This window comes from Vipera berus (assembly GCF_964194415.1).
Source record: "Vipera berus genome assembly, chromosome: W".
NCBI classification, from domain to species: Eukaryota; Metazoa; Chordata; class Lepidosauria; order Squamata; family Viperidae; genus Vipera; species Vipera berus.
This window is the reverse complement of record NC_138210.1, coordinates 33,868,175-33,884,405: the sequence shown is the minus strand read 5'-3', so window position 1 is coordinate 33,884,405 and position 16,231 is coordinate 33,868,175. Positions and strand designations below refer to the sequence as shown.

General features: G+C 42.6%; 1 protein-coding gene across 1 annotated transcript in view; it reads left to right on the top strand.

Annotated features, from left to right (window-relative positions):
- Positions 1-16,231, top strand: part of LOC308676565 (male-specific lethal 1 homolog) — a gene marked incomplete at its 5' end in the record, with an annotated part of 68,637 nt that overhangs the window by 26,066 nt on the left and 26,340 nt on the right. Inside the window, 2 exons of the mRNA XM_081342442.1 lie at positions 10,401-10,621; positions 15,038-15,414. Of these exons, the coding sequence (XP_081198568.1) occupies positions 10,401-10,621; positions 15,038-15,414 (598 nt within the window). The remainder of the gene's footprint in view (positions 1-10,400; positions 10,622-15,037; positions 15,415-16,231) is intronic.

Below are 16,231 nucleotides of genomic sequence, written 5' to 3'. Positions count from 1 at the left end.
AAATTAGAATATTACATGCAATCAATAAAACAAGGAGTGTACATAGAACAATATCGGACCTCTGAAAAGTATAAGCATGCATATGTACTCAGTACTTGGTTTGGGCCCCTTTTGTAGCAATTACTGCCTCAATGCGGCGTGGCATGGAAGCTATCAGCCTGTGGCACTGCTGAGATGTTATGGAAGACCAGGATGATTCACTAGCAGCCTTCAGCTCTTCTGCATTGTTCGGTCTCATGTCTCTCATCTTTCTCTTGGCAATGCCCCATAGATTCTCTATGGGGTTCAGGTCAGGCGAGTTTGCTGGCCAATCAAGCACAGTAATCCCATGGTCATTGAACCAGGTTTTGGTGCTTTTGGCAGTATGGGCAGGTGCCAAGTCCTGCTGGAAAATGAAGTCAGTATCCCCATAAAGCTCGTCTGCAGAAGGAAACATGAAGTGCTCCAAAATCTCCTGGTAGACAGCTGCGTTGACCCTGGACTTAATGAAGCACAGTGGACCAACACCAGCAGATGACACGGCTCCCCAAATCAACACAGACTGTGGAAACTTCACACTGGACTTCAAGCATCTTGCAGTGTGTGCCTCTCCATTCTTCCTCCAGACTCTGGGTCCTTGGTTTCCAAATGAGATGCAAAAGTTGCTCTCATCAGAAAAGAGGACTTTGGACCACTGAGCAACAGACCACGTCTGTTTTTCTTTAGCCCAGGTAAGACGCTTCTGATGTTGTTTGTTGTTCAGGAGCAGCTTGACAAGAGGAATACGACATTTGAAGCCCATGTCCAGGATCCGTCTGTGTGTGGTGACTCTTGATGCACTGACTCCAGCCTCAGTCCACTCCTTGTGAAAGTCCCCAACACTTTTGAATGGCCTTTTCTTGACAAGCCTCTCCAGGCTGCGGTCATCCCTGCTGCTTGTGCACCTTTTTCTTCCACACTTTTCCCTTCCACATAACTTTCTATTAATGTGCTTTAATACAGCACTTTGGGAACATCCAACTTCTTTTGCAATTACCTTTTGAGGCTTTCCCTCCTTATGGAGGGTGTCAATGATGGTTTTCTGCACAACTGTCAGGTCAGCAGTCTTCCCCATGATTGTGATTCCTACTGAACCAGACTGAGAGACCATTTAAAGGCTCAGGAACCCTTTGCAGCTGTTATGGCCTAATTAGCTGATTAGAGTGGGACACTTTGAGCCTAGAATATTGCACCTTTTCACAATATTATAATTTTCTGAGATTGTGGATTTGGGGTTTTCATGAGCTGTAAGCCATAATCATCACAATTATGACAAATCACAGCTCGAACTATCTTGCTTTACATGTAATGAGTCTATCTCATATATTAGTTTCCCCTTTTAAGTTGCATTACTGAAATAAATGAACTTTTGCACGATATTCTAATTTTTCGAGTTTCACCTGTATGCCTAGTTTCATGGCAAATGGCAAGCTAATGATGCATTGGGAGCATCCAGAATCAATTAGCACCTTTAAATGTACCTGCGTACCCGACTTAGGGATTATGAGTTTGGTATGTAGCAAGAAAGGTGGGATGTGTCAGCTCACCATCAGGTCGTTCTCTCCTTCGTTGTCACTGTGGAAAGAGGGTAGAACGGGGGTGGGTTCAGCCTGAGTTCCGGCGTCCTCCTGCGTGGGGGATGTGACCTGGGCAACAGGTTCCTGCGTCAACCGGTTGGATTTCTCTCCCATTAGCCGCTGTGCAGGTTTCTTCCTCACTGCTGGTCCTAGTGTGTTCTGCTGTCGGGGGAAGGGGACTGGGCATTTCACTGCTCGATGACCCTGCTGTCCGCATCGGAAACACTTAAATGCCGGGCCTACAGGTGGCCTGGGTCTTTCAGCCATCACAGTAGCTGGAGATTTTCGTGGGGGTGATTGCCATTCGGGTTGTTCTGACCTCGACTTGGCTTCAAGGAGGAGAGGCTTCTTATAGCGGGTGAGCTGAACATCTAATTTCACCACTGCCTGGTACCATTCATGCAGCTGGTCAGGCACAGCTCGGTAGATACATGCCTTAGAAAGGTGGTCATCTAACCCTTCTCTAAAAAGATGAATTATGGATTGCTCAGGCCATCTCCCTATCCGACCTGCCATCTTTTGAAACTCCTGTACGTACTCTAGGGTAGCCCTGCCAGCTTGCATTATCTTATGGATTTGTTCTTCCACTTTGAGGGCAATGGATGGGTCCTCAAATCTTTCCCTCAGCCCCAGGAGGAAAAGGTGGGGGTCCTCCAATTCAGGGGCCTGCTCATTATATAAATTGTTCAACCATTCGGATGCTTCTCCCTCTAGACCGGACACAGTCATATTGACCATAGCAACTGGGTCCGGGTAGAGGTGAGCCCAGTGATTTAAGTGAGAGTGTACTTGGTTGAAGAAGAAAATCAGTTTCTCTGAGTCCCCATCGAAGGTTGCTCTGAAGGGTGGGGTCATAATTGGTTGCTGGGGCCCCCACTGCTGCTGGCCCCACTGGTCCTGCTGTATGTTCAGGGGTTGCATTTTTGGGTCCTGCTGCTGCCACCCTTGCTGTTGTCCTCCCACCAGCTCCTGATCTCCAGGTTTCTGCACCACCCCCAGCTGTTCCAAGGCTTCTATTAGCTGGGGCAAGCTTAGAGGTTGTTGGCCTTTCACTTGTGGGGGTTTCCCAGCCTCCCATTGCTGCAGAGGCCCCAGGCTGGGGTCCTCTGTGGGTCTGGAGGGCTTGGTAGGGGACTCGTGGGGCTGGCAGGCAGTCTGGTCTGCAGCCAGGATTTTCCACTGACCCAGATTCTCAGTGGTAGATGGTCTGGCAGCTCTCCACCATTCTGCTTTTCGGGGCTCTGGCAGTACAGTCTCCAGGCATGTGTAGTCTTCACTGGAATGGTTCCAGTCTGACGACCAGCTGACCTCTGCTAACTGCTCGGATTCTTCCCCCAGATGGGAGTTCTGCAAAAATTCATCTTCCCACAGCATGCTATCTGTTAATTCCTGCTCTGAATTGTCAGCAGCTGCCAAGTCTCCATCTCCCAGCCAATTCTCTGTTTCCATGATAAAGATTCTCCTCTGAATCTTTGCCAGCTTCTCTCAAGGCCATATACAACAGCAAGTTGTTTGAAAGAATGTAGATTCTGGCATGATGTCATGGGTCTGATAAATGAGACAGTTCAAACAAATTTCAAGCATTGTTTATCTAAAAAGCCTTAATAATGAAACGAAACATTGGCACTCATGGAGGAATGCCAGAATCTGAAATCTCCTCCCCCCCAAACCCATCGTAACACACAAAATCCCCGCCCTTATCTACATGTCATAAATCACATTATCCAATTAGTTTTACATATGAAGTTTCACTTCCCATTCTGTACGCGAGCTTTCTTCTCAGAACATCCGGTTAACTTTTCCCCCCAAAGCGAAGCAATTAAAGTAACAGGCTGTCTTTTATATTGTCAGTGCAAAAACATATCAATGTTTGCAGCATTGACACCCAGCTTGGATGAACCATAATGAAGACTTTTCTTCCAACAGGGTAAAGGGATGAGAGTATAGTATATGATTTTGGCACCTATTTGTGGGAATGAGTTCCTGTAGATACAGGGAGAGTTAAGAAGGATTAAGAATTGAACAGAAATATCCCCCACCAATCAGAATAGTATGCATGAGTAGAAGAGTTGGTAAAGAGATTAGCGTAATTGGGGACTGGCTCCTGAAACAGAATCAAATATAGAAACAGTATGTGAGAAATTAACTGTGGCAAGGAAATTAGAGCTTAAAATTTAAAAATGGAGTTCTACTTTCTGTATAACCATAAACTACAGTACGACAAGCCCAGCAATACAAGGTGTACCTGAAGTGTTACAGCTTGGTACTTAATTGGACCTGTAATATTGGTATGTGTCAGGTTAAGCAACCCATAGAGTTAATAGCCTAGGATTTAAATCAAGAAGCCTGTTGAATGATTTGGCTATACCTAATAGGTGTGGTTAAGGACACTAATACAGCCCAGATAGTAATATTTGGGCATGGATTTTGGAAGGATTGCAGCTATCTAGGAGGAGGGTGTGTGGCCCAAGGGCAGGAAGGCATTGGCAACAAATGGGATTAATTTAAAGCAACAGGTGTGTTCTTTGGGGAAGCATGTGGCACAAGATGAGTTAATTTAAAGGGGACTGTTTGGGGCAGCAAAAACAATCATCTGTAGCTTATGCCATGTGGACATCAAGAGGGGAGAGGGCCTTTTAACTTATGTTTTAAAGGAGGATTACAGATGTAGGTTTAGTGCTATCTCCCATCTCCTTTCTTCTCTGATTTCCTTCCTCTCATTTTCCAGAAGTACCAGTCTACTTTTTAATTATGAATACTGCAGAAAAAACAGTATGTAACACTCTGATTAAGTATTCATCTACCTTTCCCTGGACCCAACATACCCTATCTTGCCTTCCCCTCACCTTAATAAATGATGTAAAATTCAGCTGTTCAGAACCTATGAAGTTGCAGCATGAAAGCTGCTGTTAATAAAGAATTCTGCCTTTCCATTCAAAAGCAATGACTACTGCAAGCATGGGGATGGATAAGAAAGTGGTCCATTACTTTTTTACCTTGTTTCCATAAGAGGTAAATGGGGTATGGGCTGAAGATTGGGAAGAGATAATGTGGATCAGCTGCAAATGAAGATTGGTTTATTTTCCTGTTTTTATTTGCAGCCCATCTTGTATTGAAACAACTCTGGGCATCTAGGGAGTATTATCTGAAGCAAACAGTGCATAATGTACATAATGTACATTTCTTAACTGTAGTCTTGGAAACAACTGTTTGATTATCATTTTAACTCCCCCCCCCAACTATTGTCCCTAAATTGCCAGAAAGGATTTTAATCCTGGCCTGTATGCATGACACATCTGCAGCCTAAAAATAGCCCCCTCTTCCCAGTTCCTGCAGCTGCTGCACCCATTATTACTAAGGAAATACTTCTTTAGTCATAATCTTCAGGGTCTGTGTTCAAAGGAAAGTAGCATTAGCATCTGGTTTCAGGAGTAGCAACATATGTATTTAATATTTTACTGCTTGTAGCAAAAAAGTGTTCAAACAAAATCTATCAGGCCTGTGCAAAGTTAAGCAATATGAAGGTGTTGGCTGCCATTTTGCAGTCAAGGGTGTTATGATAGCAGACTGAGTAGTTTACATTCTCTTGCACAGGTTTTAAAAAAGCAGACCATAAACATCCATACCAGGAGGAGCTATAATATATACAGAACAGATAAATGAAAGTTTATGAGTTAGGTGGATACTAGAACTGCTTGCTTAGTTGATGCTGCATTAGTTAATTGCAGATTTATAAGGTATCTGTACTGATTCTCTTTCTGGTTCTGTGTTCCACCCCTTCTTCCTGTGGGGAGGTGCCTCTTTTCAATTGTACAAATACTGAAATATCTTCTTTCATATCACTAGCCTCTCTTACATGTTGTCTACAGTAGTACTGCTTAAAAGAAGCTTTGTGGAAATTGGTTTTAAATTGTATAGTTCTAAGAATTACCATCAGGGTAATTCAATAAATAAGGCCTTGATTGCACTGCCATGACCACAGTCTGTATTTTTTTGACCCCCCTCCCCCCACATCATTGTTTTTTGACCTCCAACCCCCACAGAAAAGAACTACTCACACCCCCAGCAATATTTTTTTGTATATATTGTTTGCATTTGTCTGGTCATTTGGGGGGAAAATGAGTTTTTGTAGCTGTGTGAAGCTGCGTGGCTGTCAAGCCATTATTCCACCTGAAAGCTAAGGAAGTGGAATGATTTCATGCCATTAGGAACTTTTTGCAATGCTTTAAATTGGGTGTCAAACTGCCGGCCCACGGGCCGGTTTCATATCAAAGCCACGGCCACCCCATTGCCGGCAATGCAAAAAGAGTTGCGATACGTTGCGACACGTCACGTGGCGAGTTTGATTCCAGTGCTTTAAATCAATCTTATGTGCTATAGCAGTGACTGAAATGGGGAAGGGGTAAAGAAGTTGGAACAAAATATACATTCTTTAAGTGACACCTGTGGGCCCTTGTATACCTAGCAGTATCTTCCTTGGAATCTGGCAGGCTCCTTGGTCCATCTGGATTTATTTTTTCATTATTTTAATTAAAAGCAAGTCAGTATGGTGCAAAGTACTTAAAACATTACTGTTCTTGGTTTGTCATACAGTTGAGGGGCTCTAGATATAGCATAATTTCACTTGTATTCCTGTTTATTTATTGGTGTTCACCTGATAATTTTTTAAAATTCTATTTTAAACATTCCAAATACTTTGCATTTATATTAGATTTATATCCTGCCTTTTATAACAGGAGTTGAAGATGGCATATATCATACTGCATCTTCCTGTTTTCCTCACAACTCTGAGAGATGGGTTGGGCTGAGGAACAGTGACTAGGACAAGGCTTTTCAACCAGTGCTACGGGTACCACCTGTGGTACATTGGCACCTGGCAGGTGGTATGCGACCATCCTAGAAAAGTGGTAGCGGGGGAGGGGAATGAGCTCAACTGGTGGAAGCACTGCACAAGCCTTAGCGAGAGATGGCTGGAGCTGCAGGGCTGTCAGGGCTGAGCAGAAGTGCCAGGATCAGCGCCAGGCTACATCTGGAGCTCGGCACTGATCCTGGTGCTTCTGCTGAGCCCAGAAGAAGCGCCGATCAGCTGGAATGTTGCAGCATCTCAAGGGTCTTGTGATTTACATTCAGATGCTTGGCAACTGATTCATATTTATGACTGATTATCTGGACCCGTACCAATCGGGTTTCAGGCCCGGATACAGCACGGAGACGGCATTGGTCACGCTGGTGAATGATCTCTGGCGGGCTCGGGACAGGGGTTGTTCCTCTGTTCTGGTCCTATTAGATCTCTCAGCAGCTTTTGATACCATCGACCATGGTATCCTACTGTGGCGTCTCAGGGGGTTGGGAGTGGTGATGAAGTACAGGTAGTCCTCAACTTACAACAGTTCGCTTAGTGACTGTTTAAAGTTACAATGGCACTGAAAAAAGTGCCCCCCAAGCCACAGCCGAGCAAAACACCTGCCTGCCTGCCCGGCGGCGCTCTTCCTCCTATCCAAGGTTTTCATTGTTGTGAGCATTTCTATGGAGGATTGGCAGCGGGGGTGGGGTGGGGTGGGTGTTTGGTTTTTATTGCCCCCATCTGCTGGGTGGCTGCAGCAGGTTTTGGTGACTTCACATGACCCTGGGACACCGTGACCGTCATTTATTTATTTATTTATTATTTTATTATATTTATATACTGCCCTTTCCCGAAGGACTCAGGGCGGTTTACAGGGTGGTTAAAACAAAAAATACAAAAGTTAAAAACAGATTAAAAAAAATTATATCCGTCCCTGAACAAATAAAACCCCAGTTAAAATTAAAATTAAAATTAAAATTCTCAGCCTGGGCCAGAGAGCTCGAAGAGCCAGGTCTTCAGGTCCCGGCGGAACGGAGGTCGGGGGCAGTCCTAAGCTCCACTGGCAGCTGGTTCCAAAGGGCAGGCGCACCCACTGAGAAGGCCCTATCCCTGGGTGTTGTCTGCCGGCAGTCTCTTACTGGCGGTACCGTGAGAAGACCCTCCCTGTGGGAGCGCACTGGACGAAGGGAGCTTGATGCCGGCAGCAGGTGTTCCCTCAGATAACCCGGACCCAAGCCATTTAGGGCTTTATAGGTCATCACCAGCACCTTAAATCCCACATTTATATTTTCTATTGCATGTTTAGGTATTGCCCAAATAGGAATTTTATAATTCAACTTATATCGATATTTTTTCCAAAGTCTCAACATGGCAGACCGTAATATATGTGTTTTAAAAACTTTGTCCACTTTTTTGTCATACAACAAATAAGCATGCCAACCATATAACAAATCCCACCCTTCAATATTCAATAATCTCCTTTGTATTAAATTAAACCAATCACTAATTGACGATAATGCTGCCGCCTCATAATATAATTTAAAATTGGGCACTTTGAGACCGCCTCTTTCACGTACATCTTGCATTATCTTAAATTTAACTCTCGGTCTCTTCCCTACCCAAATACATTTATTAATACCTCTCTGCCATTCCTCCAGATTTGAATCTTTTTTAACTATAGGTATCATTTGAAATAAAAATAAAAATTTAGGTAAAACATTCATTTTCACAGCTGCAATTCTTCCCAATAAAGACAGTTGTAATTTTCTCCAACTATCTAGCTCTTTTTGTATTTTTGACCATAAAAATTCATAATTATTCTTATATAATTTAGTATTTGAAACTGAGAGATGTACCCCCAAATATTTAACCTTTTTAACTATTTCAAATCCTGTTAATTTTTCTAAGGCTACCTTTTGTTCTATAGTCATATTTTTAGACAATATCTTAGTTTTTTGTCTGTTTACCTTGAATCCTGAAACTTGTCCATATTGTAAAATTATTTCCATTAAGTCTGTAACTGATTGAATTGGTTGACTTAACGTAACAACCAAGTCATCTGCAAACACTCTCAATCTATAGTCTTGATCTTTTATTTTAATTCCCTTTATTTTCTTTGAATCACGTATTTTAATCAATAATATTTCCAATGTTAAAACAAACAAAAGTGGCGACAGTGGACATCCCTGTCTTGTACCCTTTTCAATTTTACAAGCTTCTGATAAGCTACCATTAATTATTATTTGTGCTGTTTTTGATATATAGCCCTAATAGGTTGTAAAAACTTATCCCCAAACTGCATCTTCTCTAACACTTTAAATAAGAATTGCCAATCCAATTGATCAAAAGCTTTTCCAGCGTCCAGAAAAATCAGCGCTGCAGGGACTTGGTTATTTCTTTCTAAATATTCTAATACATTTACAATATGTCTCACGTTATTTTTCATTTGCCTACCACTTATAAATCCTGTTTGATCAATATGAATCATTTGTTGCATAACCTTCATCAATCTATTTGCTAAATTTTTTGCAAATATCTTGTAATCAGTATTCAACAATGATATAGGTCTATAATTTTTAGTTTGTATAGGATCTTGATCTTCCTTTGGAATCAACGTTATAAATGCTGTTTTCCATGATGGAGGAACCTCCCCTCTGGATTGGATTGTTCTAAACAATTCTTTTAAAGGTTCCACCATCTGTAGTTGTAAATTTTTATAATAAGTAGCAATCAATCCATCTGTCCCAGGTGCCTTACCTACTTTTAATTGTTTAATTGCTAGAATAATTTCTTCAGTGGTTATCAATTGATTCATCTCTTCCCGTTGCTCTTGTGTGAGCGCCGGGATGTTCACTCCTTGCAAATAACTATCTATGTCTAAACCTTGACTTTTATCCCTTGCATACAGCTTAGAGTAAAATTCGACAAAAGCCTTTTTAATGAGATTTTGCTGAAAAACTTCTTTACCCTTATAAACTATCTTATCTATATGACGAGATCTTTGTTTTTTCCTTAATAAATAAGCTAACCACCTACCAGGTTTATTTGCGTTATTAAAAATATTATGTTTAGCATATCTTAAATTAGTTGCCACCTGGTCCGCCATCAGCATATCAAACTGACCTCTTAACAAGTTAATTGAATCTTTTAGCCTCTTGTCAGATGGATCCATAGTAAAAGCTTTCTCTTTCCTCTTTATTTCCTCCTCTAGTTCTTTACTCTTAAATTCCATTCTACATCTATATTTATTATTCAGATATATTAAAACTCCTCTCATATAAGCTTTACTTGCATCCCATACCATTTCAATAGATGTACCTTTGTGCATATTCATAATAAAAAATTCTTTCATCTGCTTTTTACATTCTTCCACATTTTCTACATATCTAAATAAATTTTCATTTAATCTCCATGATCTTCTGTCACCATTACCCTTATCCAACTCCATCCAAACTGGACTATGGTCTGAATCCATAGCACTGACAGCTCTAAAAATATTCTCTGTGGTGGTTTACATGTAACTAGAAGAAACCTCCATGGTGTTTCCTCATAAAAAGGAAGTAGAGTTCTTTTTTTATATACAAAAACTGTATCCTGGCGAAGTGATGCATCATTGGCTAGTGTAATAACACTGACATACAACATTTCAAACATAGTGTGTATATTCATTGTAGAAAGGATTACTGTTGCTGGTCATTTAGCTGAAAAAGGGTGATAATGTAGAATCTTTTTCCTCACAGTAAATCTAAATGGTGTCACTATTGTCAAGAATTTAAACAAATTATTATACAGTATACTGGTAAGCACTGCAGGCTTAGCAATATGAAAATAGCCCAGCTTGTATAGAACGTACACTTTATTTCCATCTAATGTCAAAGTAGAGTGAGTTTTAATTACTAGGAGCCTCGTATTTAGTTAATGGAATACTCCTTTAATGCCAAATTGCAATGTTGTGTTCTTAGCTCCTTGCTCGAATTGAACGTATGGAAAGGAGGATGCAACTGGTGAAGAAGGACGAGCATGAGAAATGCAAAATATTTCAAGGGTATGAAAGAGAGAAGGTTGACCCTGAAGTACCAGCGAAGCTGCCTATAGCATGCCCACCACAAGAACTCCTGGAGACCTCTCAGCTGCGGCCTTTGAAACATTTCCCATATGGAAGGAATGGAAAGGGGCAGAAACGGTAAAGCTAGAAAGCTGCAGTTATGTTTTTAAACCTATTCTGCTAAGGTTTCTATCAATGAACCCCGAAAATTTTTCTTCAATGAAATAGCTACCCATTGCTTACAAAGAAATCCTAATGTCCTGCAAAATCTAATTTCTAATTTTTTGGAGAAAACGTCAGTGGTTAAACCTAGTTTCAAAAATATTCACTAGGGATATGCATTACTGTGGCTGAATAAAATTCAGTTAATGAGTTCTAATTCCTATTCTCACTGAGGTGAAACAGGAACCCCACAAAGTATCTCAAACTGAATTGAATTTGATCAGAATTTAAAGAAACCTAGCTTCAAAGCTTATGTACTTTTTTGAAATTATACAAGTTGTGCCAAAATGAATCTCTGTAATATCTGCATTTTTATTGAGTTGTTCAACAACACCTCAAATTTAAGTGGGGAAACCTTCCCTTTGTACAGGTGAAACTCGAAAAATTAGAATATCGTGCAAAAGTTCATTTATTTCAGTAATGCAACTTAAAAGGGGAAAATAATATATGAGATAGACTCATTACATGCAAAGAAAGATAGTTCAAGCCGTGATAAGTATAAGCATGCATATGTACTCAGTACTTGGTTTGGGCCCCTTTTGCAGCAATTACTGCCTCAATGAGCATGGCATGGAAGCTATCAGCCTGTGGCACTGCTGAGGTGTTATGGAAGACCAGGATGCTTCAATAGCGGCCTTCAGCTCTTCTGCATTGTTCGGTCTCATGTCTCTCATCTTTCTCTTGGCAATGCCCCATAGATTCTCTATGGCAGGGGTGTCAAACTCAATTTCATTGAGGGCCACATCAGCATTGCGGTTACCCTCAGGGGGCCGGGTGGGTGTGGCCAGAGTGGGCATGGTCTACTGGATGGGCATAGCTGGAGTCCATGTGGCCTACTGGGTGGGCATGGCCAGCTCTACATTGTTTGCGTCAAGGGTGCCTATAGGGGCCTGGGCAGGAGTGGGACAGATCTGAGGAACTCTGGCAGAAGGAGATGGGACCGGAGCAAATGCCAAGGCATGGTCCACTGGAGGAGCCTCACTGTTCCTCTCAGACCATGCGGGGGGGGGCGGGGCTGGATGGTGGTGCAGAGGTCAAATACCCGGCCCAGCCCTCAAGCACTCATGGCACTAAGCCCAGCCCCACTTCCCCAAGGGGGTGCCCAGCTGCACTTATGTCCTCCTCAAGGCTGCTGCTGCTGTGCTTGCTCTCCTTAACCAGGTTGCTCATGATGGGTATGAGGGCAAAGTCAAGAGGGAGACCCACTCCCTCTCCATGTGAGGAGACCTGGCTTTGTATCCAAAGGTTCCTTAGCAATAGGAGGGGAAACCCCCCAGGATAGGCCAGGAGGAGGGGGCAAGGGGAATGGTGAAAGGGCAGCAGGGAAGGTCTAAGGCAGGACTTCCCTCAGACCCTCCCTCTCCTTCCTTCCTTCCTTCCTTCCTTCCTAAGAGTGGTGGGAAAATATTTGAGATGAGGGAGGGAGAAAAGCAGGCAAGAAATGCAGCTGGGGAAGTGTCATCCTTTGTGAGGAATGAAGAAATGTACCATCGCCTGGAAGTGGCCAGCACATGGCCCTTGCCTACTTCACATATCCGGCTTGGTAGGCTCTGGGGGAGCGGATGCCATGAGCAGCATGAGAGTCAATGTTACCTGTGCAATGCTGCCCAGCCCCCAGCCCGCCTGGTTTGGGCAGGCAGCGGGGCGTTCTCCTCACAGTGCCGAGAGGCTGAGCCGGGTGGCATGAATCTGAAGAAAAGTGCAATGCTGCCCAGCCCCTAGCCTGCCCAAAGTAGGCAGGGCCATGTGCTGGCCACTTCCAGGTGATGGTGCATTTCTTCATTCCTCACAAAGAGTGATACCTCCCCAGCACGCGCCCAGGGAGCAGGGCCGATGCAGCAGGGGCTGGTCCCTCGCTGTTTCCAGATGGCCTTGTGGAGCTAAGACTGAATGTGTTACAGCATAGATGGCCACCACGAAATTGTACATTGGCTCCTGCCCGGCCTGGGCCAGGGCCAAGGCAGCGGGGGCCATTCCCTCACTGTTTCCAGAATGGCTTTGCGGGCCACATGAAACCACTTCGTGGGCCGGATCCGCCCCCCGGGCCTTGTGTTTGACATGTCTGCTCTATGGGGTTCAGGTCAGGCGAGTTTGCTGGCCAATCAAGCACAGTAATCCCACAGTCATTGAACCAGGTTTTGGTGCTTTTGGCAGTGTGGGCAGGTGCCAAGTCCTGCTGGAAAATGAAGTCAGCATCCCCATAAAGCTCGTCTGCGGAAGGAAGCATGAAGTGCTCCAAAATCTCCTGGTAGACGGCTGCGTTGACCCTGGACTTAATGAAGCACAGTGGACCAACACCAGCAGATGACATGGCTCCCCAAATCAACACAGACTGTGGAAACTTCACACTGGACTTCAAGCATCTTGCAGTGTGTGCCTCTCCATTCTTCCTCCAGACTCTGGGTCCTTGGTTTCCAAATGAGATGCAAAAGTTGCTCTCATCAGAAAAGAGGACTTTGGACCACTGAGCAACAGACCAGGTCTCTTTTTCTTTAGCCCAGGTAAGACGCTTCTGACGTTGTTTGTTGTTCAGGAGCGGCTTGACAAGAGGAATACGACATTTGAAGCCCATGTCCAGGATCCGTCTGTGTGTGGTGGCTCTTGATGCACTGACTCCAGCCTCAGTCCACTCCTTGTGAAAGTCCCCAACACTTTTGAATGGCCTTTTCCTGACAATCCTCTCCAGGCTGCGGTCATCCCTGCTGCTTGTGCACCTTTTTCTTCCACACTTTTCCCTTCCACATAACTTTCTATTAATGTGCTTTGATACAGCACTTGGGGAACATCCAACTTCTTTTGCAATTACCTTTTGAGGCTTTCCCTCCTTATGGAGGGTGTCAATGATGGTTTTCTGCACAACTGTCAGGTCAGCAGTCTTCCCCATGATTGTGATTCCTACTGAACCAGACTGAGAGACCATTTAAAGGCTCAGGAACCCTTTGCAGGTGTTATGGCTTAATTAGCTGATTAGAGTGGGACACTTTGAGCCTAGAATATTGCACCTTTTCACAATATTCTAATTTTCTGAGATTGTGGATTTGGGGTTTTCATGAGCTGTACGCCATAATCATCACAATTATGACAAATCACGGCTTGAACTACCTTGCTTTGCATGTAATGAGTCTATCTCGTATATTAGTTTCCCCTTTTAAGTTGCATTACTGAAATAAATGAACTTTTTCACGATATTCTAATTTTTCGAGTTTCACCTGTATGCTGGAATAGTTTTACTTTGCCTATAACTTTAATTGTATACTGTTAATATTTTTTAAAGAGTTGCAGCCATTTCTGCTTTCCTCTGCTAGTCAACGGAGGACATGAATCTCACTTCAGAGCCAAATCATGAGTCAAATGGGGCACTCTCAATTATATTTATCTTCTAAGTAGAATTACTTGAAGGAAACAGTACTTTCAGTGAACATCTCCGTGAGCATTGTGGTATCTAAGTTTATATGTTAATGTTTGATACGCCTTTTTCCCTCCCTTTTGCCAAGGGAAAAAAGAGGGCACAGTGTGTCTTATATAGCCATCTTACTATTTTCTTTTAGGGTTAGCAACTTTATGCACAGTGCAAAAAGGAAATATGAAGTAGTAGCCCAAAGAAATTAAAGACAAGAGATAGGAAAAAGAAAAGGAAACAGCTATAAGTTTATATCAATACCATTTACTATATTTCTATATACCTTTCTAGACTTACAGTCCATCCTTATTACCATTGCATCTATAATCAGTTGCCTTTTGTTTTTTAGTATTTAACACGCTTTGATGGTAAAAAATCTTCCACAGAAGAATTTTGGAGATAAGATTGATGATTAAAAATGTTGATTTCTACTCTTTTTAGCATTGAAAATACTTTATGCACACTTTCAGTAAACCCTACAACTTCACTGTAAAGGAACATTAATGCTATTACATCTCCCCCACATTTACAGATGGTGTGATAATGAGGTGAGATTTCAGATAGAGCTCATGACTTATGCTGCTGATGATTCAGTGTGTTGATGCTGGTTTTGAGATAAATGCTTCATTCAAGTATGGTTTTTATTGATATGTGATAAAGTATCTCTAGCTGGTCAGGAACTATAAGATAGTACTTTTGTTGAATTGTCATGATTCCGAGTTCTGAGGTCCTTATAGTTGTGCTGAACTAAATCTTGTGACTTCTTCAAAACTCTTCTTAAACCCATATGTGAATTCCCTTTAAATTTGAGATCTGAGAAATTGTTGGATTTTGATTTCTAATTTTTCATTAGGTTGATCATAATAGCTGATAGGTCCTTTACAGCCTTTTTCTATTTGCTGCTATTAGCTCCTTTCCCTGTCCTTTTGCAGAAAATCTGTGTTTGGAAGTGCCGAGAGGAAAACGCCAGTGAAGAAGCTGGTAGCTGAATTCCCAAAAGTCAATTGTAAAATGCCCAAGGTGTCTGCATTAAAGGAAGAACCCAGTAGTTCTTTAACTGAGTCACTAAGCAGACGTGAACTGCGAAGTCAGGAGACTCCAGAGAAAACTCGATTATTGGTGGACACACAATTGAAGTCTTCAACTGCATTGAAAGGACCTGTGTGCCATTCAAAGGACAAAGGCTGCTGCAGTGAAATAGAAGATTTGCCGTATCTTTCCACCACTGAAATGTACTTGTGTTGCTGGCACCAGCCACCCCCTTCCCTGTTGCGAGAGCCTTCTCCCAAGAAGGAGGAGAATGTAGCAAGTAAGAGGCTTGCTTGTGTCTTTGTGGTGATTGGCCTGATGTTGGGTTGGAGGGGGCATGGAACCTATTAATTGGGGGTCTCCTTAAGAGTCTTTTGAACACTTGAAGACAGCTAGAGAGCAACATTCCATTTCTGAGTGATGCTGATGCTGGGTCTGGATTATTGAAGCCTTTGAAACCCTCCCTGCTGTAGACTGCATGCGAGCAGAATATGAAGATCAACCACCCCGTTTAGTGACCTGTGGCGATATTTATGAATACCAGTGACATTTATGTCTCGATGTTCTCACAGTATATACAATAAACATCCCTTTCTGTTTCCATCTGCTCCCTTTCATGATATTTCATGATGGGGGGAGGGGTTGGTTGTACACATGAAAGGAAGTATATCAGCTAATTGTCAGTTGTAAATTAGCTAAAGTTACCCAAGAGAGGTGGGCTTGATTGTGTGATTGAGAAGTCTGGTATTGCTGGAGCTTTCCAAGGTAATAGGTTAGGTCTCTATCTTCCTTCATTCCCTGCCTAGGCAACTCCTAGGTTATAAGCTATTTTGGCTGTACAATATCACAAAGTTGCTCTGACATATTTTTCAGTGACTAAAGTTTTTGTGGCAATTGTTTGTTCTAGGTTTGTGAGGGTGCTGCTGTAGCATTGTCACCCTGTGGGACAAGATACAGTTAAGTTTCAATATCTACCTACCTGAATCAAATATCCAAACTAGAGTAGCATTCTGAACTGAGGTATACATTCAATCAGCAGCTATTCTACTTTTAAATGAAGAAAAAGGTGGAAAGTGGAGCAGAAGAAAAAGTAGAAA